Here is a 27271-nt window from a genome sequence, read left to right on the forward strand (position 1 = left end):
CTGAAAAATCGCTAAGTCTCTTAGTTGAGGACACACTACAGCTCCCTCAGATGGCCAATCTGTGCAATTTACTTTCATTTTAGCTACAGTTCAGCATGAGTCTCAACACAGGAAGAGAAACAATAGAGGCAATGTAATTTCAACTATAATTATTTTTGTTATTCTCTGTCCATTCCACATAGTACAGTGTGAAATAGGTAAATAATTAGTTTTTATTAGTACAAATTTACATTTCAAGACTTTTTGACATTTCACATTTTAATGAGACATATTTGACTAAGAAACAAATTTGAAAGTCTGTTAATTTTTGGAAATAAAAAAGCAGAAAAGCATCCGTAAGAATGTCTATATTCTATTTTGAAGTTTCATTACTGCATTAATTTAAATATACTTAAATGGACTGTTAGTTAAACCTGACTTCTATATTTTCCATTGCCAGCAGAGGCAATTTAGGAATCAGAATTTATCAGGGCAGAGATAATGTTCATTATGATTGAAAATCAATCAGAAATCATTATGTAAATATGTATTTTTTAGAGGTTCATGGATTTTAATACTACCATACAAACACTCCTATGTCATTGGAATAATATGTAGAAGCAGAAAGGAGCAATTTCAAAATAAAAAAATTATCTCTTAGATTATTCAAATATAAAATATAAATATCAATAAGCATTCATATTATTATCAGGTGCATTTCTTTATTTCACACAGCCTTTTCCAGAGGTAACTAAATAGAAGTAAAGAAAGGTATTTGTGCTCCACCATGTGGGAAAACTGTGAAATTTCACTTTATGCTAGCTACAGTTTAGTGTTAGTCTAATCGCAGTGCTTCACAGGACAAAAGAACACAAACAAAAGAAAAAAAACAATAAACTAGAAAGAATATATATATATATATATATATATATATATATATATATATATATATATATATATATATATATATATATATTTGTAGTTTTGCACATGGAAACTTTGTCCATTCTTGCTTGATTCAAGACTTCTGCTGCTCCAGATCTGGACTGCAAGCAGGCCAGCCAAGCACACTCTGTCTATGAAGAAATGTTGTTGCATCGCAGGCCGAATGATACTTGGCATTATCATGCTGAAATAACCACGGACTTCCTTGGAAAATGTGTCATCTTGGTGGCAACGTATTTTTCTCTAAAATCCCATTACAAATGCCTGCATCAGCCGTACCTTCGCAAATATAAATATACCCTTTTCATAGACACTGATGCAGCCCATACCATGGCAGATGTTGGCTATAGTGTCTTTTACTAATAAAAGTCTGGATGATTCCTTTCATCTTTGGCGTGGATAACTCAAAATCCATTTTCCCAGCGAACACACATCACCATGTACACTTCCACTGCCACTTTTCAGTTCTAAGTGCAGCAGTGGACTGTATTAACTGACAAATTCCGTAAGTACTCCTGAGAGCATGTGGCTATATTTAACACAGGAGCATTATGCTTTCTGGTGCAGTGTCTTCTGAGGGTTTGAAGGTCATGTGTATTCAACAGCGGTTTCAGGCCTTGTGCTACAGATTTCTCCAGATTTTCATTTCTGAAATTTCATTGTCTGCTAGATGGTGAGACATAAATACATTGCAATGCATTAAGACTGTTTTTGTGAACTTTTTGAACTGTTTGACAATTCTCTCCCAAGGTTTGGCTCAAAGGGCTGAGCCACATCCCATCTTATCCCATCCCACCTTTTCACTCTTATTCTGGCATTAAATTCATTTTTTATACTCACGTAACATGATCAGGTTGGTCAGCCAAAACATTAAAATAAATTTCTTTGCAAGTTGATTATTAATAAACATTATTTAACTCAAGAGTATTAAAAATCACTGATTTGTTTTTTATTACTTTTTAACAAATTGTCCCAACTTTTCTAATGACAGAAAGAACGAGATCGCGAGTTTCCTCCGCAGGGTGTCTGGACTCTCCCTTAGAGATAGGGTGAGAAGTTCGGTCATCCGGGAGGGACTCTGAGTAGAGCCGCTGCTTCTCCACGTCGAGAGGAGCCAGCTGAGGTAGTTCAGGCATCTTGTTAGGATGCCTCCTCGACACCACCGGTAGACCCCGGGGAAGACCCAGGACACACTGGTTCCGCGATCCGAACCCCGGAGAAGCAGAAGATGATGGATGGATGGATGGTCCCAACTTTTCCAAAATAGAGGTTTGTATCATATTTAGTTAAAGGTGATGAAATGGCAAACAGTGTCAGTGCAATTACTATGATGTGCCATCATAGCTGGGATAAACCACTCTTTTGTCATGATTGGCCCCTCCCAGTCCTGTACATGTTTGTGTTTTGGTACAGTCCACCTGCATCTTTGTTTTGGTATCCATAGTCCTGCCCCTTGTTTGGTTACTCTGCCCCTGATTGTTTTCACCTGTCCCTCGTCTTTCCAGTGTCGTATTCAAGTATTCTACTTGTTCTGTTGTATTCTGGTTTATGTCATGTCTGGTCCCCGATCTATCCGTATTGACTCATTGACCCTGGACTGTCTCGACCCTGATTTTGGATTTGCCCTTAATAAATCTCGCTTATCTCAGCACATGCGTCCGCCTCCTCGCTCCCCGTTACATCTTTACAGATGAAATTCATGGACATGGTCACAGAATGGCTAAGTGTTCTACAGCCCCAATTCCAAAAAGTTGGGATGTTGTGTAAAATGATAAATACAGATGAAAATAGAATGCAATAATTTGCAAATCTGACCCACATTTTATTCTATTCACAGTAAGACATAAAACACATATCAGATATTGAATGCGAGCCATTTTACCATTTCATTAAAAATATTAACTCATTTAGAGCTTGATGGCAGCAATGCATCTCAAAAAAGTTGATGTCTACCATTGTATAGCATCCTCTCTTTTAACAACAGTCTGTAAAGGTCTGGGAAGTGAGGAGACCAACTGCTGGAGTTTTGGGAGAAGAATGTTGTCCCATTCTTGTCTGATGTATGATTCTAGCTGCTCAGCCGTCCTGGTCTTCTTACCTGGATTTTTGTTACATGATGTGCCAAATGTTGGTGAAAGGTCTGGAAAGGCCAGTTCAGCCCTCAGACACTTCTGTGAAGCCATGCTATTGTGATGGATGCAGTGTGTGGTTTAGAACTGTCTTGCTGAAATATGCAAAGCCTTCCCTGATGTGGAGCTGATACTGCATAATAATCAAATTCCAGATCTGCAGCTATCTGCACATGCTAAAAGAACTTTCTCTGTGTGACTCTTGGAGAGTTTGCACTTAGTTGCGAAATGGTTTAAGCCATTGTGCTGTTCATGGAATCATGCAAAAAATATAGCCTGTTAACAAACCACATTGCTTGAAGGATTATTTATTAGAATTATTGTCAATGATTAATTATATAATTTATTTAACATTGATGGATTTTGTCATTATATTTTTAACACACCCAATGCTACATCTGACAGATATTTTACCATGATTAAGTGAATTTTACTTCTCTTCATTTTATGCCTAACAACATCCCTTACTGGTGTAGCACTGTAATGTGCAGCCTCTTGTGTTTTATTGCTTTAGTAAAGCACATCAATGTTTGTTACTATACAACCTTATTTGAACAGTGTTAACAGTACATGGGCTCCTGTAGTAGTTTCCTCTTTTACAGGAGGTACTCTGTGATTGCATTCACATCCAGATCTGCATTTTTCTCTCCCTCCTCCCCTGAGAAAATTACATGCCAAAATGCCTACGTACTTTCACTCATCATTTTGGCCTTGCTGGAATCGACACCTCTGTCATTTTCCAGACAGATGTTGGTTTGCATTTGATAAAGGGGGTTTGACTGCTCCTACTCACCCTATTTAGCCTGCTAGTGCATATATATACTAAATACTTTACAAATCACAAAACAATACATGGAACTGTCTTTGGACCATTTGTTTCCATGCTTTCTACACTGGAAGAATATTAGGAGGCAAAAGAAGTAAAGAAAAAAGAGGTCTTGCAGGCTGATTAGAGGAGTCAATATGATGATGGCAAGTGTAGTTACAAAGCATTAATTTACGTAAAAACTAATCAACAAGCTTTTAGTTTTCTACGATCTGATTACTACGTGTGAACCTCGCTTGTCTTGTCCTGTGGTCATTTCATTGCTGTTCAGATTTGAGTTTTATCACAGAGGAGATGTGTGAAAACTCACCTTCAGATCAATGTATCACAATACATTCATGTATTTTTACACCACTAACCAGTTTACTAGTGAACCAGTAAAGATTTCTCAGTGATTACTGCACACATGTGTGCTGTTGGACAAGCTTTACCCAATGCTGGTAAAAATCCCTGGAGATTAGAATTACAACACTGAGATGGACAGTGTTGTCATAGATAACTGAAATTAAGCTGATTTTCATCACTTATATTCAAAAGACTAATTACCAAATGATGGATTCTTTGGAAAAAGGATCAAACATATTTAACAGAAAGTGACACAGAAGCCCAAACAACTAAATCTAATATATTTTGCAGTATTTAGTGTGTCATTTTCTTTGTCCCCCAGCTTTGGAAGCCTGTTTTGTTTGTTTGTTTTCCACCTATGTTCCTTTGACATTGCTCTTGTACAAATGGATTATCTAATCACGCCCCAAAATGCCTTTCAAACATGAATAAGCTTAATGGCTGTTTTAACTGTAAATAAATAATAAATAAATAATTGAAATGAGGTGTAAAGCATAGTGTCTGTTATTAGGAATATGATTTAAACATTTTAACAGAAGAGCATGTACATTACTTCATACATGCAGACATTCTTTAGCTCTATGTATCATATTGTTTCTTTTCAGTTATCGCTGTAACAGCACAGATTAAATCAGACGCTCACGGTAAAATGAACAAGAAAGGCTTTACTGATAGAGACATAATCCGAGCTCATAGTCACAAAGAAGGCATGGGTCAAAACCAAAAACCTCAGCCAGAAAACAAACATAACCATAAACAAACAATCCAAAGGGTTAAGCAAAAGGCGTATTCGGAATAAACAGGCAAGAAGGTCATAAACAAGAAGGCAGATACACAATGAAAATGCTCAGTAGGTCGATGATGGGCTAAATACTATTGGCTATTGCTTAGTATAAATTATTGTGCTTGCTTTAATAGTAATAGTATAATAATTGACTTATGCAATGTCATTAATATAATTAATTTATATTTTAAGTGTCGATTATGCTGTCATTTGCCTTTTGTCATAGAGTATTGCAAACAGGATAATTAGTACATGTATTAAGAAGCCTCTATTTAATTCATTTGAAACATGAGGCAAGAGTTGTAAGCATCTCAACTTCATGGAACAAGTTTCCTGAAACAGCCAAACAAAAAGAATAATACAACATGAGACCACATAAAACAACATACTTTCAAACCATTTTCACCAGGTCAGTGAAACATGAAGTCAAAGATGGCTTATTGAGGAGCTGATTAGATTCGATTCGATTAGATTAACTTTATGGAAACTTTATGTGGAAATTTGCCTGGGTTTAAATGCAGATGGGCAAATAAAATGCAAATACATTAAATACATGAATGATTTTTAAAACATACAAACCAAGTTTCTGTTAAAGTTGGAACATTTGGTAAAACGCAATAAAAACAAGAATCTGTGTTTATTCAAATCTTTTCTTTCTTTATTTAAATCACAAAAGAACAAAGAAGTTACTTTTGATGTTTAGGCTGACCAACATGATAGTAAACATAAAGAAATTGTGAATTTGATACATGCAGCATACTCAAAAAGGTTGGACATGGGCAAAATAGTAGTGCAAAGTTTATTCAATTTTCACCGTTTTGAAACCACAATAAGCAGGTAAATTGGTAAAGGGTGAGGGTATCATGACACGGTATGAAACAAACATCCACCAGAGGCTCAACGTTACCAAGTACATATGGGTCATGGCTCAGTAATTTGTGCCAAATTGTCAAACAGCTCAAAAAGAACATTTCTCAACATAATTTCACTTATGATTTTGTCAGTTATGTAGTTCAAGGGAATTAACAAATCATAGATTCTTGTTTTATTGCATTTTGCAAAATGTCCCAACTTTACCAGAACTAAGGTTTGTATTATTATTATTATTATTATAATGAAATGAATGTTGGTTCTAATCACCAATGTGTCCAGCTTAGGACACATTATGCTGTTTTTAGCACATCTATTTTAAGAGTCTGAAGAGTTACCTACGTTTCTTTCTATTGTCAGTAGCTCATGCATTTTAAAAGGACAATGAATAAAGCGGCCAAGCCAGCTGTCTTATCAAAAAGCATACTTCACATCAAACCTCTCGGAACATCATTTAGATGCTGGTATGTTCTTTTAAGACCAGCCTAGTTACATTCATAATCACCATGGAAACAGGGTCATTGCACTTTCACTAGCAGGATAAGATTGAGCAGAAATACTTTTTGGAGAGTTTATTTACTGGATATTTACATTTATTAATGCAAAAATATGAAGACTCTTTTTTTAATATCCCATTGACATGGACACAACGAGGAGATGGGATGGGCTTTCCTTTGTGAAGAGCTGATAAAACGCATGATATCACCAAAACGTTTGGCCCTTTCTGTGGTGAAGGTGTGGTCTTGTTGTGATACAGGAATAGCACTGAAAACAAATAAACACCTGGGCGGCTTCAGCTTTATTGGACAGAAGTTCCTTTCAGACCTCACTGCACGTCTCTTTTAAGCCATCGCTTTTACATCATAAAGTAAGTACCTGAACCCCTGTTCATTAATTTGATAACTGAAAGCAAGTCTCCCAAAACAAATAGAAGCTGTAGGAAAGATAAAGAACTAAATACTAAAATTGATTTTCTAGTTTTGATTCTGAAAAATGAATGAATTTGTACTCAAATAAATGAGAGGTGGTCTCTATTTCATTAGAGATATTGAGGGAGTCAAACATTACCATGTAGATTTGCTATGATCAATGATCAATCAATAATCGTTCAATCAAAGTTCAGCAAATAATCAGCCAATAATTATTTTCAGTGAACTTGCCACTCAGTACATTTCCATAGGTTATGTCTATGTCTGCCTGAGAAGAAGGAATAGACACAATGCTACATTAATAGATTAAATGAATAATAGTGTAGTGTGCTTAAGAAATGATTTTATTCAATGAGGTTATTCTGATAAGGACTCTTATTGTGAATGTTAGGCTAATTTTCCCTGGGGGGATATTTGTAAGAGCAGGGAGAACTGAGCATCAGTCCAGAGCTGACATCTGAGATAATAAGGCATTGCTTAGGCTTAGAGGGAACTGTTATGCTAAGCATACACTAGAAGACTTTTAAACGTCTTTTAAAAGACTAAAGTCTTTAAAAGACACTGTGATGGTTTTTAGTCACAGGCTATGATTTTGCAAAGACTGGGGATCTTGCAGTGTCACTGTTTACAGGACTGCAACTCGATTTTTTGAGATTATTCCCCATCCTGCTCCTGACAGAAGTGTATGCTTTCTATTATGATAATGTTTATTATTACAATAGAAATAACATTTATTTATTATTCCCCTTCATTGCATGTCAGGATTTGCGTGAGTGACTTAAAACGTATGATAATATTAAACACAGTTGATTTTGTCGCGGCATCAAGATAAGAAAAAGGTGCATTTAAGATGCCCATCTTGACCACCTCACACTAATGATCGAGATGATGCGAGTATGACACGACTCTCATGATTTTATTCTGACACTGGACATTTGCCTGCGACAGTGAAATCGCTTGAAAAGTCATTTGGTGTAAGGCCGGCATCAGAGAAAAATCGGTGTATGTATGGCATGGTGGTGGTCAACAACAGCTGGAGAATAAAGCACCATGACTTGTGCAAAAGCTCTTTTAGTAGTGATGAGCACGATGGTATGTTGCTCTTTGATTTCGGTGTCTTACCGTTCTTTTAATTCACGGTCTGTGCAGAACCTGTAACCCTGATCAATATGAATATTATTGCTACAGTAATGTTTCCACTTTTTCCATATTAATAAATAATGGGGGCTAATGTACATGCTTTTGTAATTGCTTGCTGTGTCCATCATATGCAAATATTTTTGGTGATTTTGTAAGTGGAAGTAAATTAACACGTTCTACAGAGAAGAGTCTTAAATATCAATCTTGTAATATACACTTTCTATTTATTTGCTCTAGTTTAACAAACATACAAAGCAAGACGAGCCTCAGGCCACTTATGCTTCATTTTGTCCAGTATGTTAAATTCAGTGAATGAACAGTAATTGTGTATTAACATGTACAGAACTGTGTTCTCTGTAGAGGAAGTTGTTACTTATTTTCACTTACAAAATCAACAAACTATGACATTTGGCAAACTTCTGCATACAACTGTAGTTCAGGGACTACAGAAAGACCAGAGTACAGTGGGTTTCAGCTTGAACGCTGAGGCATTTTATCTTTTTGATCATTTTATCAAGACAATCACTACTGACTCTGCCCAGGAGGTGTTAAATGAACAGAGAAAGAATGCAGTTGGTAGAAATGTTGTGTTCTGTTCTCACAGGGAAGTTCACAAGTTTAATTTAACTGCTACTTGAATCACTTACTGACATATTTGAAAGTTTTGCTCTCCATTGGCCAGAATGTAAAGTTTGTTCATCAGGCTAATCTGTGTAATGACATTCATTTCACTGTGTACAGAATATTTTTGATTTTCAGACAAAACCTATAAAAAACAAATAACAAATGCACATAAAATTGTATATAAGCCTCATGAATTATTCAAATAATAAGCATGTGATAATTAAAAAGACTGCATTAGATGATGTTCATATTGTTTTGTAAAAGCTTTTATTCACAGCTTATATTCTGGTCATCTTACAGATATAGGCAACTGCAGCACTAAGATTCTTGCCAACCAATATTGATATAGCATGGTGGGTTTGCCTGGGTGGGGAATTAAACCCCAGCCTGCATATGAAGGGCAGTGATATTACTTATCACTGTTATCATATCATCTGTTGTCTACTACATTTGAGACTAGTAACATGTAAAAAGCATGAGTGAACATAGTGGTACACTTACATGGTGCTTATCCTTTATTAATGTCACTGGCAGAGTTTCTATGTTAATCCTTTGTTAGTTTAGTTGTGCTGTATATAACGTATTTAATGCCTCTCCACAGTGTCAGCTTTAAGGATTGTTCTCCTGGGTGAGGATGGAGCAGAAAAACATTCCGCTGGAAACACCATCCTGGGCAGAGAGGCATTTGTGGATCATCTCTCCACTAAATCTGTAAGCAGTAGGTGTGAGAAACATGAAGGAACAGTGGAGGGCAGAAAGATCTCAGTCATCAGCACTCCAGCACTCTTCAATACATCAAGAAGTGAAGGGAAGCTGAAAGCTGAAATAGATCAATGTGACAGGGTCTCACTGTCAGCTCCTGGTCCTCACGTGTTCCTGCTGGTGGTCAGAGTGGGGAGATTTACAGACAAAGAGAAGAATGCTGGGAAGTGGATTCAGGAGAACTTTGGAAAAGAAGCGCTGAAGTTCACAATGGTGCTCTTCACTGGTGGTCTTCATCCAGTAGAGATGAAGAATAAGAATGCTGAAATCCAAAATCTGATGGAAAAATGCAGAGCAGGGTACCATGTCTTTAGAAACAATGAGAAATATGAGCGAGTTCAGGTCTCAGAGCTGCTAGAGAAGATAGACAGACTGGTAGAGAAGAATGGAAGACAGCATTACACTACTAAGATGTACCATAGAAAGGTCAGCAAGGAGGAGAAGAGATGGAGAGAAGATGAAAGGAATGGGAAAGCAGAGCTGGTCATTAAAAAAGTAGGGAAGTTTCTTCTAAAACTCTCAGAGGTAATAATGAAAGCACTGTTGGCTGAACTATGTGCGATATTCAGATCAGCTCTGAAGGGTTTTGGAGTTGGGGTGGTCATTATTGTAGTACTTTCTTTAATAGGGACTTTGGCTCATTCATGGACGTGTTTTTGTTTGAAGGCTTTGATCCTCTGGAGTGGCGGTACCATTGGCGCACTAATTGGATTGTATTCGGACACTGAAATGGACAGATAGTCTTCAGTCCATCAGAGGGTGTTTTAATTGATGCTCTGTAAAACATGAGATCACTCATCCTGCTATGATAACACGTTATTCAGACAATAAATGTAATAGTAATGAAGGTAATACTACTCATTGGGTGGATGATCAGGTGGTGCAGACATCAGATATGATTGCTTTGCTTGATCTTTTCGTGTACATGATCATTATTAAAAAAAATCAACTGCAGACAACTGCTCATCTACCATTTCTTCTGAAATCAAGGGTAAGAATCTTTGCTGCTATTACAGCCATTGCTTCTCTGTGAAGACTCTACATTAGAGATTGGAACATTGCTGTTATGATTTAATTGCATGCAGCCCCAAGAGCATTAGTGGGGTCAGGTACTGATGTTTGATAATTCATTCTGGATCACAAATGTCACTCCACCTCATTCTGAAGGTATGGGATGGATCTCCATCACTCCAGAGAACATAGTTCCATTGATCCACAGCCCAATGCTGTGGGGCTTTATATCCCTCTAACTCACAGTTTGCATTTGGCATAGTGACCTTGGAGGTCTGGACCTGTTTGGTCCAGATTGTATTATGTATGTTGTATTTTTGTTTATCTGTAAAGCACTTTGAGTTGCCACCAGTATAAAAATGTATCAGGACCAATACAAAACAAAGCAATTCCTTGATGATCACCTTTTTTGATTATGCCTAATGCATTCATGTGATTGTGCATATAAAGTTTAGACATCTTTTCTTGAAAGAGATTGGACACAATTTTATATGGGCATTTATGACCATCTGAAAGGGTAAAAACTTAAGTAAATAAACTCACATGTCTAGTTAAGGACAGAATGTGTTGGGTTTTTTTTTGTCTGTTGTAAGAGTGCAAAAAGGTTCCAAACATCCATCTGGTTCATTTGATCGTCAACTGTCTTTCTTTTGTCTTCAGATAATGCATGCTCACTTTGCTGTTTTGCATGTCTTGCTCTGGAACACTTTCACTCACTTTCAGTTTGTGTTCTTCCTTCTCTCTGTTTTCTCTGACCTCTCTTATCCTCTCTTTCCATTTTTTCCTCTGTGTTGGTAAAATCCTCACTAGGGTTTGTACCAACACTCTTACGCTGTTCTGGATGAATGGGCTCCAGATTCCAGTGGCAGTCTGCTTTTCCCCCACACCATCTGAAGCATGGCATTATGCTTTTTGATCTTAGGCTTTCTTGAAGCTCCCACCGTGCAGTTCTTTTGCTGATGTTGCTTCCAGAGGTAATTTGGAACTTCTTAGTGAGTTATTCAAAAGGGGACAGGCACTATACATTTCCCCACTCAGCGGCCCAACTCTGTGAGTTTGCGTGATCTACTGCTTCTTGGCTAAGCTGTTATTGCTCATAGGTGCATCTATTTCCGAATAATAGCAGTATAATAGCATAACAGGGGCAGTCATGGGCTGGAGGTTAGGGAACCAGCCCTGTGACCGGAAGGTTGCTGGTTCGGTCCCCTGAGCCGACAGCAAGTAACTGAATTGCACTTGAGCAAACCACCTAACCCCCAACTACTCCCCTGGCGTTGTGGATGGGGCTGCCCACTGCTCTGGACAAGAGTGCTTATTGCCCCACTCCAGTGTTTGTGTCCACTTGTGTGTATGTGGTGTTTCACCTCACGGATGGGTTAAATGCAGAGGTGAAATTTCCCCGTTGTGGGACTAATAAGGGTCACTTAATCTAATCTCAGATCTAGCAGGGCAGAAATTTCACAAAATGACTTGTGGTGGATGCGGCATCCCATTGCATTGCCACATGTAAAGTCACTGAGCTCATCAGTTTGAGCCAGTGTTTGTCTTCAGAGACTGCAGGGCTATGTGCTTAATTTGATCCATCTGTTAGCAATAAATGTGGCTGAAATACTTGAACTCAATAATTAGGAGGGGTGTCCTAATACTTTTGTCCATATAGTGTGGATATAATGGTTTAAGAGGACTGGTCATTTTAAATGGTAAGAGTTGCTACTTCCAGTTCAGACTTTTCTTTTTTTAATTCTGTTGTTTTACATAAATCAGATAAAAATTGATCATGTTAAAAGTGCCATGCAAAACAATGTTGTGCAGGTCCAGTTGACAGTGATTTTGGATTAAAATTAAAGGAAAATAATTAGTTTTACTGGGCATTTTGTGACAAAGACTGTTAAATTGGTTGTTGTTTCAGACAGTAGTTTTATTAATCTTTTAAACAGAAATTCATAATTTCCCAGAGAAAATGCTTTGTATGATCGTGGAATAGTGATGCTTTCCAGCTGCTCTCCACCTTCTATGGACTGCTACACTCTCCAGCCATGAAAAAAGATGAAAGTCCATGTCCTCCTGCAAAAACGTTAAAGAGAAGACAAAACAAGACAAGAAACAAAAGTTACAGAAGGTATAGTTAAGTGATACCAGAGATGTTCAATGAACTAAACATTTTAAATTTGCATGCCAAATTTAGACGAAGTAAGTCAGAAAACTTTATAGTGAAAATTGCTGTTTGACAGAGACCTGGAGTGACAATCATGGGGAATGCTGTTCTCTAGTTCTCCTGTCTTCCAGTGCCTCCAGGTGGCTGCTGGGGAGATGACAGGGGAGAAATTTGCACAGAAGACAAAACATAAATAATAGGCAAGAGAGAGAAGGTACAAGGTACAGTTAAACAATACGAGATGTTTAAGGTAGGCAGGGATGCTTTATAGCGAAATTTTTCTTTGGCAGAGACCTGGTTGGGTTGTTGTGGCAAAGCCTGCTCCGGTGAGGCCTTCTGGTTCACCAGTCTTCCAGGATCCTCCAACCATTGGGGAGCAGGGAAGTCTATGTCTTCCTGCAAAGGACGTCTTTCATTGGGCCCTGCTCTCCTCCCTGGAGGTCCTTGCTCCCCTGGCTGATCCATGGGAGAGCAAAAGTGAAAGCACTGCAGCGTAGTATAGCAAGAAACATATGCAGAAACCAATATTGTGATAATTCCCCCAGTAATTTAATAACCAGGGGCATTTCATCTATGATGGCATTGGGGAGGAATCCTACTATGAGCCAAAAACAAGAAATTGCCATGTTAATATGTATCAATACTTTTCTACTAAATACTTGTTTTTGTTTGATACATTATATGGCCAAAGTAGTTGGGCACCTGACCAACACATCTAGGCAGGGATGCTTTATGGTGAAATTCTTTTTTGGCAGAGACCTGATTGGGTTGTTGTGGCAAAGCCTGCTCTGGTGAGGCCTCCTGGTTCGCCAGTCTTCCAGGATCCTCCAACCATTGGGGAGCAGGGAAGTCTGTCTTCCTGCAAAGGACGTCTTTCATTGGGCCCTGCTCTCCTCCCTGGAGGTCCTTGCTGCCCTGGCTGATCCATGGGAGGGCAAAAGTGAAAGCCCTGCAGCGTAGTATAGCAAGAAAGATGTGTAAGATAAGGCTTTATTGTCATTCGCATCACACGTGGTACATGAGGTGGAACAAAATAATATACTCAAGGTCCCAGTTAACTCCAAAGAATAAAAGTAATAATAAACAATAAATATTAAGGTGCAAATAACAGCAGCATGAGTACGAGGGAGAAAGTGTACATCTTAACACTGATAATGTATAAAGTGACATGTGTAGGGGTGATAAAGTGGAGGGGTGATATAGTGGGGACACTGGTTCAGTAAGGCATCAGAGATAAATAAGTGGACATGAAGTGCCATTGCAGTGATGTCTAATTGGAATTTAAGAGTCTTACGGCTTCAGGGAAGAAGCTGTTTCTCAGTCTGGTTGTTTTACTCTTAATGCTTCTCAACCTGCTGATGTGCCTTCCTGATCGGGCTGGAAGTGTTATTACTCCAGGTAAGATTGTTACTAGTTACTAGTGTTACTACACTATCCTCTGATGTGTAGGGGGAGGGGAGAGATGGTGTTGCCCCTTCTGAAATCCACAATCATCTCCTTTGTTTTCTTCACATTGGTGCAGTTCTCACTGCACCAACTCTCCAGGTGTTCCACCTCCCGCCTATAGCCAGACTCATCACTATTTGTGATGCATCCAACCGCTGCCGTGTCTTCCGCAAACTTTACAATATGACAGCCTGAATGGATGGCTGAGCAGTCATATGTGAGCAGTGTAAGGGGGGCTCAGCACACAGCCCTGAGGGGAGCCGGTGCTGAGGATGATGGTGGAGGAGGAGGAGATGTTGTCAACTGAAAAAGTTGTTTCAATTCAAAATGTCAAATTTCAGTCCGGCTTCTGACCTCACCACAGTACTGAAACTGCTCATGCTCAAGAGTTGCATGACCGTCTACTGTACCTCTGCTTGACTGAGAGATACTGTTCTGCATATAATATCGTAGGAGAGGGCCCTGCGTATGAATGCAATATTTTTCAGACCTGCACACATCTGTTTATTCATTTTTTCATCACTCCATTCCATTCCATTCATTTTCACCCCAGACAACCTGTATTATCTCCTTTTCCTGACAGCCTCCAAACTGCATGTACTGGCAGGTCCTCAAACTCTACTGCACATGCATACTGACCTGCACTCCTCCTTGTGTCATTTTTTCATCCCTCATTCCTCCCATAGACTCCTGTTAACTTTAAACAAGACCTAGCAACGACTTGGCAGGCCCTTCAAAACTGTTCAGGAAATATCACGTACATCATGGCAACTTCCTAGCAACATCTAAGCAACCAATCCTTATGTCATAGCGACCACATAGCAACATGTTAGCAACCATCTAGCAACAAGCTTAAGCTGCACAATCATTGCATTTTCTTCAGGAAATGCACTTTTCTATTGTTATCTGATTATATATGTATTCTTTCTTCTTTTTATTTTCATGCCAGCTTTTATTGTCCACTAACTTGTCCTACAGTTTTTGAGATACACATTTTTTGTACAGTAATTGTTGAAGGATGCTTGAGATTTGTGATTTTTCCTTAGCCACACATTACTAACCATGTGGGTTACCATTGCAACTACCTTGAAACACCCTAGCAATCACCATGGGCAACCACATAGCAGTTCCTTAAGAACCAGCCTCACATGATATTTCAGAATATGACTTCAACCATGACATCTGTATTCTAACAGGTAAGGTGGGGTGCTTATTATGAGATTAGTTTGGAACCAAAGACAATTATAACAACACAGTCTAAGTTGTTCAAATGCCTTAAACATTAGTGGACATCATACTATAGTCAAACGCAAGTGACTCAGTAGTGAATCATTACTAAAAAAAACTCTGCCCTGAAGGATATTACAGTCTCACCCACACATTTAATGCAGATGCTATTACCTGTTTAGCAGGTTTGCTTGGCTTTGTTGTTCATAATGCCTTGGATAGACGCAGCAGAATAATATGCAGAGGTGGACGAAGTACACAAATCATGTACTTGAGTTAAAGTCGAGACCCCCCAAGGTAAAATATCACTCCAGTAAAAGTAGAAGTTCCTCCCTTTAGACCTCCACTTGAGTAAAAGTACTAAAGTATCTACCTCCAAATGTACTTAAGTATAAAGTAAAAGTACTAAAAGAGGAATTCTGGCTCTGATGTCCTGTTATCATTTTTATAACCAGACTGGCTTCATGAACTCATTTCAGGTGAAAGTCCTCCAGCGTCTCTCTTGGTAAACCAGTCTTTTAATAGAACGTCATTAATTAGTGACGCTGACGTCTATTAAAATGATCAGAAGCACAAAACACTGAAGGTAAACAGTTTCCATCAGGGAGAACCGAGTGGCTCTGAAATCACTTTTTACACACAAGCAAAGTTTCAGTTTCAGATTTATTTACAACTTAGTTCCAAGTTTAAGTTGAATAAAAACTGGCTTTAAACTCAGGATCACAGATGAGCTCCTTTACTATGTTGATCTGTAGGCGTCTGTTCATAAACATAAACCAGCCCAAACTCATTTACTATAAAATGAAATGGTGTTTGTAGAAATTCAGAAAAAGGCCGCGTCAGTCTCGACTGCATATGTGGACATATTTCTATATTGAGCTCTATTTACACAAAGTTAGGTTAGTTCATCATTTATGTTGAACAGACTCTCCCAAAGTTTTACGCTGCTGCGCTGACGTTGAACCGCGTGCTGCACTGGGTCGGTATGACCAACAGGTCAAAACCAGCTCTAAACAAAGTGACCGCTGGGCCCTGATTGGCGCTCTGGCTTTGTGCTTCTTTCGTTTTGACATGTTACGTTTTTATACACACAGAAACCAAAAGGAACGACAGATTTCTCAGAATGTAGGAGGAAAAAGTCGGATATTAGACTCTGAAATGTAGTGGAGTGAAAGGAGAAAGTCGCCCAGTAATGGAGAAACTTAAGTACAGATACACCAAAAAATACTAAAGTACAGAAACCAATTACATTTACTCAGTTACTCAGTTACTGTCCACCACTGATGATATGATTATCTGACAACTCTTAGTATGCCTTTTCAGTCTGTGTTTCATGGTAAAAAGCATAATCTAACAGAGAAATAAGTCATTTTGAGGATATGATTAAAGCAAATGTCATTTAGAACCACTGTAGAATAAACAGATATCATAAAATCAGCATCAAATAACTACATTTTGAGAAGCCTAGGTTGTATCGCTGCACCAATGTTGTTTTCATGTCTTAAGGCAGATACTGCTGCCTCTATTCATTAGAAATGAAACTCAATGGAAAAACTGTACCCAGAGTGAGAGATATGCAAATATGCCTAGTCCAGCATCATATCTTCTTGGAATCTGCACAAAACAACTTAGAGTGAAACTGAAAGAGTAAAATAAAACATAATTCTGCCTGATAAATACAGCAGAATGGCACTGGGCTCTTCAACATATGACTGTATCTGATTTAAACAGCTTGGCCATCTAATCACTTCTCAGGAAACAGTGTGATGTTCTTTATTCAATGATTCATCCAAATCAGCTGCAAATGACTGACAAGACTTTATTACTAAAGTTTTATTTTAACCAGTTTAAATGAACAAAAAAAATGTCGCTCACCTAGAATAAAATGCTGAACTGAGTTTTGATGTACTGGCCAGTTAAAAGATGATTTTCTCAACAGAAGAAAAGCCATTCAATGAAAAGTAAAACAGGCGCTACCTGGTTAACCTGTGTACATCCACTTTCTTCAGAGCTTCTTTATGCTCAGTTAATATTACCGTGTCCAGCAAGGTACTAAATCTACAGTAGATTTTTATTGTTGTAATGTGGGAGATATTTCCCAGAATGCATTTAAAATCTAAAGCTACTTACTATAGATATATTCTACAGCCAAACACTGTTGAGCGTACAGTAAAAATCCTGTTGAAACCACAAAAATGTGCATTTACACCGTACAAAATAAACCAATTTTTTCTAGTTTTTCTATAACATGAACATTGTATATCTTGAAAAATTATTCCATTGAATATTGTTCATTCAGGTACTTACTTTAGGATGTCGAGGAGATGAATAAAGTCTGTAATAGGATGTGGATGGCACTTCTGTCAGGTAAAGATGAAGTCAATAAGGAATTTGGCTTATATTATCAGTCTTATATCGAAGTCAAATTAAGACCACACCTTCAACATTAAAAGGGCTGGTTTTAGTGATGTCATGTTTCATTACCTCTTCACAAATGAACCTCGTCATGCTTTGCATAGTGTACATATTTTGCATTGCTTTGCATCTCATAAAACAGTGCAAATGAGCACAGACTGATCTGCTTCACATATGACTTCAAATTCAAGTTCAAAGTGTTTATTGTCATATGTACAGAGGAAACAGGTTTCCTTATATACAATGAAAAGCTTACTTTGCTCCTCGCTAAGAATGCCAGATATAACATTAAAAATACAAAAGAGTATATATACAACCATATATATTAATCAAGAAACAGTGCAATGTATAAATTACAGTGGTATGGATGGATAGTGCTGTGCCTTGCCGGGAACATGATTATCTGCATCATATCTTGCTTTGGTTGCTTTGCAGGTTGCTACAGGTTATTCTGGTTTTAAACAGTGCTGCAGATGTTTTATTACCATTTATAACCATTTATAACCATTGCCGTATTGTGTTGGTCCTCTACTTGCAATCATTGCCCTGTTGAAAGGTGAAGTTTCTCAACTTTATTTATTTTTTTAGGAGACAGGGTGGATGTCTTGCAGTATCTCCCTGTATTTTACAACATACACAATGTGTGTTTTCCATGTTTTTTTCTTCAGTAATGTCTCCATGTTTTCCAGACAAATCTGATTACTGTAAAGGTGGTGGAATACGTCTGAAAGACACGGACAGGTAAAAAACACTGAATTTTTCATTCTCACAATTAGAAGATGTTAGCTAGCTTGATGTCAGCATCAGACTGCTGTTATTATTATTATTATTATTATTATTATTATTATTATTATTATTATGTAAAACATTCATCAACTGTTCAAATCAATCAAGTTACCTTAGAAAATAAATCTGTGTTCTCAACGACTTTGTTTGATAACTAATTTCAGAATTTCTCCTGCTAGGTCATGAACGAATCCTTGATGAAAGATTTATCTAGCTCTCCAGCTAGATCTATACTGTGATAATAGCATATCTAACATATCTATCAGACTCTAAGACTAAACTAATTCCCTCTCCCTGCCTTTTTTCCGAGTATATAACCACCCACATGTCTGAATTCCACTTTTCTGGAATTCTGTGAAGCTGCTTTACATTTACATTTATGGCATTTGGCTGACGCTCTTATCCAGAGCGACTTACAATTGGATCATTTTACACAGGGAGGCCAAGGCTGTGTTGGGAGTCTTGCCCAAGGACTCTTATTGGTATAGTGTAGGGTGTTTACCCAGGTGGGGATTGAATCCCAGTCTACAGTGTAGAAGGCAGAGGTGTTACCCACTACACTAACCAACCACATCCGCCACAAATAAATTTGATCTGATTTGATTTGATCAGCCTCTAAGATGCTTCTATACGGTACATTCTGTGCAGGTCTATACCCGTGCTCTAAATATGGAGCGATATGCTGTGACTGCAAAGGAAAGTTCACGAATGCAAATGTACTTCCCGTCAAACAAGCTTAAACAAGGCAGAAACTCATGAAAGCTTTTTATTTGTCTGTTATCTGGTAGGGCTCATCATATTATGACTATATTGTATCACTATACTATGTATGAGCATAAAGTAGCTTTTAGAGAAAAACTATTTAGAACAATAAAGGCTGTTGATTACTCGAGACTTGGTGGTTCTACAGCTGTGAAAAGTTTCCTTCATATCAACTCGTCTTCATGGCTACACACAAGTGGTTCACATATTGGAAAATTCCATATATGGAAAATAAACTGCAAGAACAGCCAGTTTTAAATTAACTGTTTTGTGAGATCACAAAAGTCAATATATTTACCTGTGTCCTCCTACTCAGCCCACAACTGCTTAGTCCCACCTTCTAATGTTCAAATTATAAGGAGGGGCATATTGCTTTTCAAAGGAGGCCAAAAAAAAAATGAACTAATAAGAAAAAAAACTAATTTTTAAAAACCAGTATTGATAAATTGACGGCTCAAGGTTTAATTGTTGAAATAATAAAGTGTAACCGTAACATGTTGTAATATATCTGTAAACATTAGTGACGTCAACACGAATGTTTGTGTGGAATGGTCTACCTGCCATTTATTAAACATGACCACTGACTAGCCTGTTCAGTCCTAATGAATTGAGATGATTGTTATATGTTCATATTCTTTACTTAAGACGTCACAAAATAATAACAATGCCAGCTTTTGTTATACCGAGCAAGTTTTTCAACCTCCCAGTGAAAAGAGAAATTGGTATGTTAGGGGGAAGAACAGGTTCTGCTGACTCTGACTCATTTCATGTGGCTGAGCTGCTGTCGTTCCCAATCGCTTCCACTTAGTTATAATCCCACTGACAGTTGACTGTGGAATATTTAGTAGTGAGGAAATTTCACGACTGGACTTGCTGCACAGGTGGCGTCCGGTCACGGTACCACGCTGGAATTCACTGAGCTCCTGAGAGTGACCCATTCTTTCACTAATGTCTGTAGAAGCAGTCTGAAGGCCGAGGGGCTCGGCTTTACACACCTGTGGCCACGGAAATGACATTTTATTGGTTCTCTTCAGCTTGAGCAGCTATTCTTCATCTCCAGCCCAGAGTGCTCACTACAGTGGACTAGTGAATTTGATGTGAACCAAAAAAAATAAAAATACTATGCATGTTTAGCCAATTTTTGCATGTGAAAACATATTTTCCTTTTTCTAAATGATTCATCATATTAATTTAATGATTGAAGCTTTTCTCATGATTAAACACCAAGTAATAAATAGTAATGTTCTTGTGCTTTCATGTTAACTCTTTGTCACATGAGCCTACAGCAGAAGGTGAATATGTACTGCACTGATGCCAGGAGATCTACAGAGAATTCCAAAAGTCTGAGACCACATTAGGATTTATTTAAACCTGGAAATTAAATTTAAGTTGGAGTGTAGATGATGATGATTCTCCGATGAGCTCAAATAAACTTTTCATTCAATCGGTTATGTTAATAATGTCATTTGTAATGAAACAACTTCTACCATATTGGAAAAGAAGGCAAAATAGTTCTACTTTTTATCGCCCATAAAACAATTAAAACATGTTTTAATTGTAGCAATAATCTAAATCTAACAAACTGCATATAACATATATATGAGAACACAAGCATTTAGTCAGTATTTGTGGGATAAGAGCCGTCTAGCTCTTCCAGCGTATAGACAGTTATATTTTTACATTTGGTGTTTAAAGTGAAACTACAGTGAAGTTGAGAGATGCAAATTTTATTTCCTTCTTGCTTCTCAGTTTACTCACCTCAGATCATGTGATAAGACAATGTTTTCTGAATAACTGCACTGAAATTATGACTTAATTATATGACTGAATTATAATGATGTATATTTTTTTTTGTAGGCCCACCTACAAAGATGTGATGAGGTAAATATATGGAGCTTACACAAAATCATGAAAAATGCAACATCACATGTTTCTTTTCTGTTACCTGTTAAGAAAGCACTGCTGCTCTTTTATAAATCCCAGCAATCAAAAATGAATGAGAAAGAAAGAAAAAACACCATGTGTGTTTTATACAGCATGTTTTTGGATTTGTACTATAGATACTGTTATGTTACCATTTAATTACTGATTTTTTAGAATTAAAGATAAAACTAAGATAAAACTAGAAACTCGGAGACATGAGCAGACGTTAGAATTATCATAGAGGCTGTTTTTTCCTCATGTTTTCAATCTGTTTTGACTTTTATGACTTGAAAGCCAAGCTCTAGTAGTCACAGTTCACAATAGTTCCTAGTATTCCTTTTGTGGTGGTGTGAACAAAATAGGCCATACTTTTCAATATTAATAATGCACTTCACACAAGGGTGTCAGCACATTCACTAGCCTGGCAACTGTTGTACATCCCAAAACATCTAAATCACACTTGAAACCCGGTACGCTGGCGACCTCTCCAGGTCAAATTGGTATAAATGCAGCATAAGAAATCTAAGTAAAAACCCACAAAACTCAATGATTTAGTTTATTTCATATTTTTAAATGTAAGTGGTGCAGATGAACCTGAATTTATAAATATAGATAATAATAATCTTTATCACCTAAAAGATGGAGTTTTTGAATAAACATTCCCTTAATCAGTAATCAAATAAAGTAGATATTGTAATCAGTAACCAAATAGGAGATTCTAGACACTGGAAAGCCCCTGAGTTCACAAACAGGCTTGTATGTACCGACATCTATTAAGAACTTAAAGCAATTATTAGTGAAAGTGTTCAGCTGGTATTGAAAGGTATTTAAAACAGAGCTCAGAGTCGAAGATCATATCCAGGTTTTGTACTGCAGATTTGGTGTAGGAAGCTAAAGAACCAATGAGAAATATCTGACACACAGCTGGTCAGTCTGTCTACAGAGTCTTGATCTTCAGAAGGAAGAGAAATAGCTGGGTGTCATCAGCATAACTATGAAAATGTATACTATGCTTCCTCATGACATCACCTAGAGGTACCATGTACAAAGAGAAAACGCAAAAGGCCTTAAAACTTAACCTTGAGGGACTCCACAAGAAATGCTAGATCTTTTTGATGACTGATTTCCAAGTAAACAATGAACTGCATATTATTTCTAGATGATTTAGAGAGGCCAACACAACATTCAAGACGCTAGATGAAAATCTTGTGGGCGTGGCTGGGCTTCTGGGTAAAGCTGCCCACGTGCTGCTTCAAATCAAATATCTCTAGAAGTCTCATGAATTCTAATGCACTACTATCTGAAGGATTATCGGTATTTAAGTCCCCAGAGAGAAGGATCTTATTGTGGTTTGCGCTACTGATAATTCTGCAATTTCTAACAAAAATGTACTATGTAGCCCTGCGATGGACTGGCGACCTGTCCAGGGTGTATCCTGCCTTTCGCCCGAAGACTGCTGGGATAGGCTCCAGCACCCCCCCCCCCCCCGCGACCCTGACGGAGAAGCGGCTTAGAAAATGGATGGATGGATGGAAGTACTATGTAAAATGTGCTATGCTATTATCACTAAGCCACATTTCTGACAGAAATGGTGCTTAAGCACTTTATTCATGATCTTGAATCAGAAGTGTTTTGTTATTTAGTGACCTTAAGTTGAGTAGTAGTGAGGTTTAATTTTCTGCTAGTTACACTGTGTTTGGGGGGCACTGGTCTTTTTAAAGTTTATGCAAATTAAATTACTGGGGTCATGACTGTTTTTATTTGATTTTTTGATTACGCAGGGTTAGATGCCTCTTATGACGTTATTGGAGCTAGAAGCTTTAGTGTTGAGACAGCAAAGATGGAGGGGAATGGTAGCAATTAACCTTCTTGATATCCTCTGACAAGATAAGAAATTATGTTATCTTGGTGCAGTCCATCCATATGCTAAAATTCCAGAAAACACTTCAGTTGCTCATGTAGCCGAGGCCATTGTTCTTACACTGTAACTGTTTCTCAGGAAAACCAAGACCCAATTACACGGGGTGGTGCTGATTCCCACATCACCGAGCTTGGTGACCAGCCTGGTATGGAAAACTGTATTGAAGGTGGAGCTGAAGTCAATGAACAGCAACTGATGAGTGACTACTGCTTAAAGAATAGTTAGTGTATAAATGAGCATGTAATGACTTATTAGCATCTAATAATTTGCAACCCTTAATGTAAAGCGGTACAAAATGTAAATATTAAGATTTTAACATTTTTCTAAATTTGTTTTAACATTAAACTCTGACATGTTGCTAAAAAATGATCTAAATTAATAAACAGAAGTTAAGTTTTTTCTTAATTAGCTGTTTTTTTCTTGTTGTCAGTGGCCTGTAAAGCACCCAGGTTTGCCGTTAAGTAGATTATATTCATATTAAGTCTAAAAGTTGTTTTAGATTGGTCACTAGCTTGTTGTCTCTGGCTCTTAAGTTACAAAATAAATCAATGGTTACAGCAGTGGGAGGGGCCAGTGTGACACTCTGTGTCAAGTAAGCTAAACTGAATTACAGTGATATTTTCCCTTAAGTTGTACTCATAAAGTAGACCGTGTTCTTTAATGTCATTAGTCACAGGTTAATGATCATTGCCATATTAAAGGAACAATAACTGATTCCAACTGATTGTTCGCTTGAAATCCAACAACACTCAACATTTTAATGGTCTCTCTAGTTTCTTTTTTCAGAACATCAGTAAATGGATGTGTATGGTAATATTATTATTATTATTATAATAATATAGATTCTTTTCCTAATCTAACAGTAACATTATTGTTAAAGCAGCATTTTGAGGTATTAAGGTAACTTGAACAAAACACCAGGATTAACTGATGCTTGTGTAACTGCTGTGTAAATCATGAAAACTTGAATGAACAAATTCTATTCATGAGTAAAAGTACACAGTCCCAAACATGCACAACTTGTTTATGATTCATTACTGCTGATGTGTGTAGTTCGGTAAAGATACAGGAAAAGTAATAATGGTAGTAATACTGGCTTTTTTTATAATAGAGACTGATGACACTAAGGGGCGTGTCTACCACAAACACTTCATCATCAGCAGCACAGACACTAAGCCGTCAGTAGGAGCTTCGGCAGCAGCTGCATTCAGGTAGGCTCTCGTTTCGCATTAGGAGTTGGTGACTGACACATGTAGGCAGGATCAGCAAAACCAGGTTTTCTGACCTTTAAGTTTTCCTGTAAGATGTTCACATTGATGGAATTTTAAGGTTAAATTCAAAGCACAGTTTCTACTTTGATCCCTGAAGTTTTGAGATATAGGTGTTGTGTAGTCCTCGCTTAACCACATGCATCTTTATTCAGTGTCTAAAGAAAAATAAACTAAATTCGCTTTCCAGTGGATTTTAAAGTAGACGTTTTATTAAATGTCATCCCTTGAAAACGTTTTGGATGGAGAGAAATTTTAATGTTGACATTCTGTGGATTGGTTTGGCAGCTAACAGTTCAAATAGGATGCAAGGGTCTCTGGCTTTAAACGGACACAGTGAGCCAGAGAGAAACGTAGGGGGCTGCCATAATGCATTGGGGTCTTGGATGCCAGTACAACTTTATTCTCAAAATATTATGACTTATTAGAAATATGACAGATGCAAAGACTACGATTTTTATTTTTATTAACAGTGCTGTCATACGAGCAGGACTTCATCATACGGAATCTTTTCTACATTACTATAGTAAACACAGTGATAAACTTTGTATTGAGGTACTCTATGTTCATCTGTTATGCATTCTGAGTAAGGCTGCTGTATGTATCTGGTGTGTACTATGTACTTACAGTGTACGTACAGAATCAAGTTAATGAAATACATCACTTTCATTGCATTAACGTTAATATTTTAGATCATAGAAAGTCAGAGTCGAAGTGACTGTAGTGTAAATACACCTGTACCTGGAAGATCCAGCTTCCCCTAAACTACACCATAAGGAGAAAAGAACACTCCAAGTAACACCCTGACAAGATGGTTGAAAAGCACAAGTCAAGGAAATGGATACAAGATCATACACGCCTATGAGATTCTCTCAGAGCACATTTAAATGAGTCACTAAGGAAACAGAAGAGCATGACACAGCTGGACGTGCACCAAGAACATGCCATCCACAAAAACTGAATGACTATCAAAGAAAGAGAACAGAGAGGGAGGCAATGTAAAGGCCTAGTGGACTGGACCTTCTTCATCCCACAGCTGTTGGGATCGTGTTTCACCAGTCAGCTTTTGGGGAAGCTGGTTCAGCAGCCAGACTTCACAGATGTGTAAGTCAGCCATGCCGTGTGCACTGATGCACCCCCTGCCTTCACGGATGCTGGCTTTGGAACTGTGCACTGATAACTAGTCGGATGATCCCTGTGGTGTTTAGCTTGGAGGAGGCCGTATCCATGATTATCAAAAGGAATTTCAGATTTTGATTTGTCCGACCACAGACCACTTTTCCACTTCCGTTTTATGGATTTTAATACTATAAAATGGTCACATGCTCACACTATGCCAAAGTGAAGAGAAGACTTCAGTGATCTGTTTGTCTTTTTATTGAAAAGAAGTGGAATCATCAAGGCCGCAATTTCACTTTGATGTTATACTTTATCACCACTTAAAAAAAAACACACACACACACACACAAAAAAACAGGTCTCTTATGTCAAAGCTTATAATAGTGAGTGGTTATAACAGACAGTACTACAGAACATTGGCTTATCTAACAGCACTGATCACTTTCAGCTACATAACTGTCCTGAAATGGAAATGGTTTGCACAGAATCCTTTGTTGCCATAGTAAGTGAGTGGGGCTTAATATTAGTTTGTACTACTACTAATACTACTACTACTACTACTACTACTACTACTACTACTACTACTACCACCACTACTACTACTAATAATAATACTAATACTACATGCTTTGTTTCTAAACCACAGACTTGCGACACTGAGGAAGTGTTGATTGAATACACTTTATCATAAGAGAAAGGAAAAGAAAACTCAGTAGCAGCTTTCAGTATTCAGGTAGGCTCTCACTTCATATTATCTGATGTTACATTATCTGTGTCATGTAATCAAAATATTTTACACACATTTAAAGAACAGTTACAGTACAAGAGCAAAGCAATATAAATGAGCAAAAACATTTAATATTTTATCATTTTCAAAGTATACTTTTTTTTGCAATATTAGTAATTTTGCAATTAGTTCAGCTTAGTTAACAATTCAGCTTAGTTTTTCATCTTCAGTTCATGTCAGTATTTGCTGAAAATGAGTTGGAGATTAACCAGATGTCCTTCTAGATCAATCCCAGTCTACATTTCAAGTAGATTACACAGTACATATGTCCACTGTCTCCCTCCATATAGAAACATGCAGAATGGCTTGCTGGTTATATTATCAGACCTGGCTCTCTGGTTATATTATCAGACCTGGTTATATTATCAGACCTGGCTCTCTGGTTATATTATCAGATCGGGCTCTCTGGTTATATTATCAGACCTGGCTCTCTGGTTATATTATCAGACCTGGTTATATTATCAGACCTGGTTCTCTGGTTATATTATCAGACCTGGCTCTCTGGTTATATTAGCAGACCTGGTTATATTATCAGACCTGGCTCTCTGGTTATATTATCAGATCGGGCTCTCTGGTTATAGCATCAGACCTGGCTCTCTGGTTATATTATCAGACCTGGTTATATTATCAGACCTGGTTCTCTGGTTATATTATCAGACTTGGCTCTCTGGATATATTAGCAGACCTGGTTATATTATCAGACCTGGCTCTCTAGTTATATTATCAGACCTGGTTATATTATCAGACCTGGTTCTCTGGTTATATTATCAGACGGGGCTCTCTGGTTATATTATCAGACCTGGCTCTCTGGTTATATTATCAGACCTGGTTATATTATCAGACCTGGCTCTCTGGTTATATTATCAGACCTGGTTATATTATCAGACCTGGTTATATTATCAGACCTGGCTCTCTGGTTATATTATCAGACCTGGTTATATTATCAGACCTGGCTCTCTGGTTATATTATCAGACCTGGCTCTCTGGTTATATTATCAGACCTGGTTATATTATCAGAGCTGACTCTCTGGTTATATTATCAGAACTGGCTCTCTGGTTATATTATCAGACCTGGCTCTCTGGTTATATTATCAGACCTGGCTCTCTGGTTATATTAT

At 37.7% G+C, this 27271-nt stretch overlaps 2 protein-coding genes across 3 annotated transcripts; one reads left to right on the forward strand and one right to left on the reverse strand.

The window, feature by feature from the left end:
• The first annotated feature begins 2107 nt into the window (after positions 1–2107).
• On the forward strand, positions 2108–10902 carry LOC108414725 (GTPase IMAP family member 4-like). Of its 2 annotated transcripts, none has more exons than XM_017687623.2 (2): positions 2108–2193; positions 9173–10902. In XM_017687623.2, exons 1-2 carry the CDS (start codon positions 2160–2162, stop codon positions 10072–10074), a joined length of 936 nt encoding a protein of 311 aa, XP_017543112.2. In that variant the 5' UTR covers positions 2108–2159; the 3' UTR covers positions 10075–10902. The 2 variants fall into 2 exon arrangements, with proteins under 2 accessions (XP_017543112.2, XP_017543113.2); XM_017687624.2 differs by lacking the exon at positions 2108–2193 and adding an exon at positions 6710–6746.
• Positions 10903–12241: 1339 nt separating this feature from the next.
• On the reverse strand, positions 12242–17535 carry LOC108414726 (subtilisin-like protease 1). Its single transcript, XM_017687625.2, has 5 exons — positions 17480–17535; positions 13259–13448; positions 12794–12955; positions 12580–12646; positions 12242–12408 (listed from the first exon to the last, which is right to left on the reverse strand). Exons 2-4 carry the CDS (start codon positions 13376–13378, stop codon positions 12611–12613), a joined length of 318 nt encoding a protein of 105 aa, XP_017543114.2. The 5' UTR covers positions 13379–13448; positions 17480–17535; the 3' UTR covers positions 12242–12408; positions 12580–12610.
• Between the last annotated feature and the right edge of the window lie 9736 nt (positions 17536–27271).

Source organism: Pygocentrus nattereri, chromosome 12 (assembly GCF_015220715.1).
Source record: "Pygocentrus nattereri isolate fPygNat1 chromosome 12, fPygNat1.pri, whole genome shotgun sequence".
Classification (NCBI taxonomy): domain Eukaryota; kingdom Metazoa; phylum Chordata; class Actinopteri; order Characiformes; family Serrasalmidae; genus Pygocentrus; species Pygocentrus nattereri.

What these genes read in the sequence shown, in the direction of transcription:
- LOC108414725 (XM_017687623.2), top strand. Translation starts at nt 2,160, where the DNA reads ATGGATGGATGGTCCCAACTTTTCCAAAATAGAG. An exon ending in CCAACTTTTCCAAAATAGAG is followed by an intron (nt 2,194 to 9,172) that starts GTTTGTATCATA and finishes GCCTCTCCACAG; the next exon opens with TGTCAGCTTTAAGGATTGTT.
- LOC108414726 (XM_017687625.2), bottom strand. Translation starts at nt 13,378, where the DNA reads ATGAAAGACGTCCTTTGCAGGAAGACAGACTTCCCTGCTCCCCAATGG. An exon ending in TGCCACAACAACCCAATCAG is followed by an intron (nt 12,956 to 13,258) that starts GTCTCTGCCAAA and finishes CCCATGGATCAG; the next exon opens with CCAGGGGAGCAAGGACCTCC. An exon ending in TGCCACAACAACCCAACCAG is followed by an intron (nt 12,647 to 12,793) that starts GTCTCTGCCAAA and finishes TCATCTCCCCAG; the next exon opens with CAGCCACCTGGAGGCACTGG.